This window comes from Suricata suricatta, chromosome 6 (assembly GCF_006229205.1).
Source record: "Suricata suricatta isolate VVHF042 chromosome 6, meerkat_22Aug2017_6uvM2_HiC, whole genome shotgun sequence".
Classification (NCBI taxonomy): Eukaryota; Metazoa; Chordata; class Mammalia; order Carnivora; family Herpestidae; genus Suricata; species Suricata suricatta.
Window position 1 is genome coordinate 12,617,328 of NC_043705.1, and position 1,252 is coordinate 12,618,579.

At 45.3% G+C, this 1,252-nt stretch overlaps 1 protein-coding gene across 1 annotated transcript in view; it reads left to right on the plus strand.

Annotated features, from left to right (window-relative positions):
* Nucleotides 1-750: 750 nt before the first annotated feature.
* The window catches only part of ZNF354B (zinc finger protein 354B), a 6,478-nt gene continuing 5,976 nt past the window's right edge, over nt 751-1,252 (plus strand). Inside the window, exon 1 of the mRNA XM_029941621.1 lies at nt 751-1,203. Coding sequence (XP_029797481.1) covers nt 1,100-1,203 — 104 coding nt within the window. The 5' untranslated portion in view covers nt 751-1,099. The remainder of the gene's footprint in view (nt 1,204-1,252) is intronic.

Here is a 1,252-nt window from a genome sequence, read left to right on the forward strand (position 1 = left end):
GCACCTGCTTCCCTGGATAAAAGCCACGGGTCATCAGGAACGTCAGCTGAACTTTGCCTTAAGACTTTACAAATTATAAATAACTAAATATTTATAACTTTTTTCCCCTTGTAGGCATGGATTTGCCCCATGATGGGACAGCTGACATACTTTCGTGTTAGAAATTCCCTCTTGGTTAGGCAACATTTTCCTGCTAGGATTTTCTGTGAGTTTTTTGCTCGGCTCATGGCAGAGAGCAACCCTCAACGGTCTTCATTAACCTACCACTGGCCTTTCCCAATTCTCTTTTCCATCCCAATGAGCATTGTATAATCCATCTTTGAAAGGGAGTCAGATAGTGTTTTATCATTTAAAAAAAATTAGAAGAAATGTTTATAATGTTTATTTGTTCCTGAGAGAGAGAGAGACAGAGAGTGATCAGAGGAGAGGCAGAGAAGAGGAAGACACAGAATCAGAGCAGGCTACAGGCTCTGAGCTGTCAGCACAGAGCCCGATGCAGGGCTCGAACGCTGAAACCGTGAGATCATGACCTGAGCCGAAGTTAGATGCTTAACCGCCTGGCCACCCAGGAACCCCTAAAATTTTTTTTAAGTTTATTTATTTCAAGATCAAGAAAGAGCGAGTAGAAGAGGGGCAGAGAGAGAGGGAGAAAGAGAATCCCAAGCAGGCTCCATGCTGTCAGCGTGGAGCCCAATGGGGGCTCATACTCATGAACCATGAGATCATGACCTGAGCTGAAATCAAGAGTTGGACGTTTAATCAGATGAGCTACTCAGGCGCCCTAGTGTTTTTAAACTGAGGACTTAGTACCTGTTCACAAATATATAGTCTGTACATCTAACATAGTCCCTCTTCTGTAGAAGGTCATTGACACTCCATTAATCAAAATGGCATGCTTATCACATTTCTCTAACATACAACCCGTCCTACAGGCCCCTTGTCTTTTCCCTCACACACGCCCTCACATCGTGGGGGCACAGCTGAAGTACCCCCCCCAGTAGCTCTTTGTTCCATTCCCTGAGTTTTCTACTTGGATCTGTGATGCTTCTTTGAGTCAAAATAAAGACTTGCCATTTTTGTCTCTTTTTCTTTTTTGTCTATGAGCAGGTTTCCTGTTTTCCAAACCAAAAGTGATCTCGCTGTTGCAGCAAGGAGAAGATCCCTGGAAGGTAGAGAAGGACAGTCCTGGAGGCCCCTCTCTAGGTGAGTGGCTGGGGCTGAGGAGCCCGGGAGCTGCTTTGCGCAGCAGACC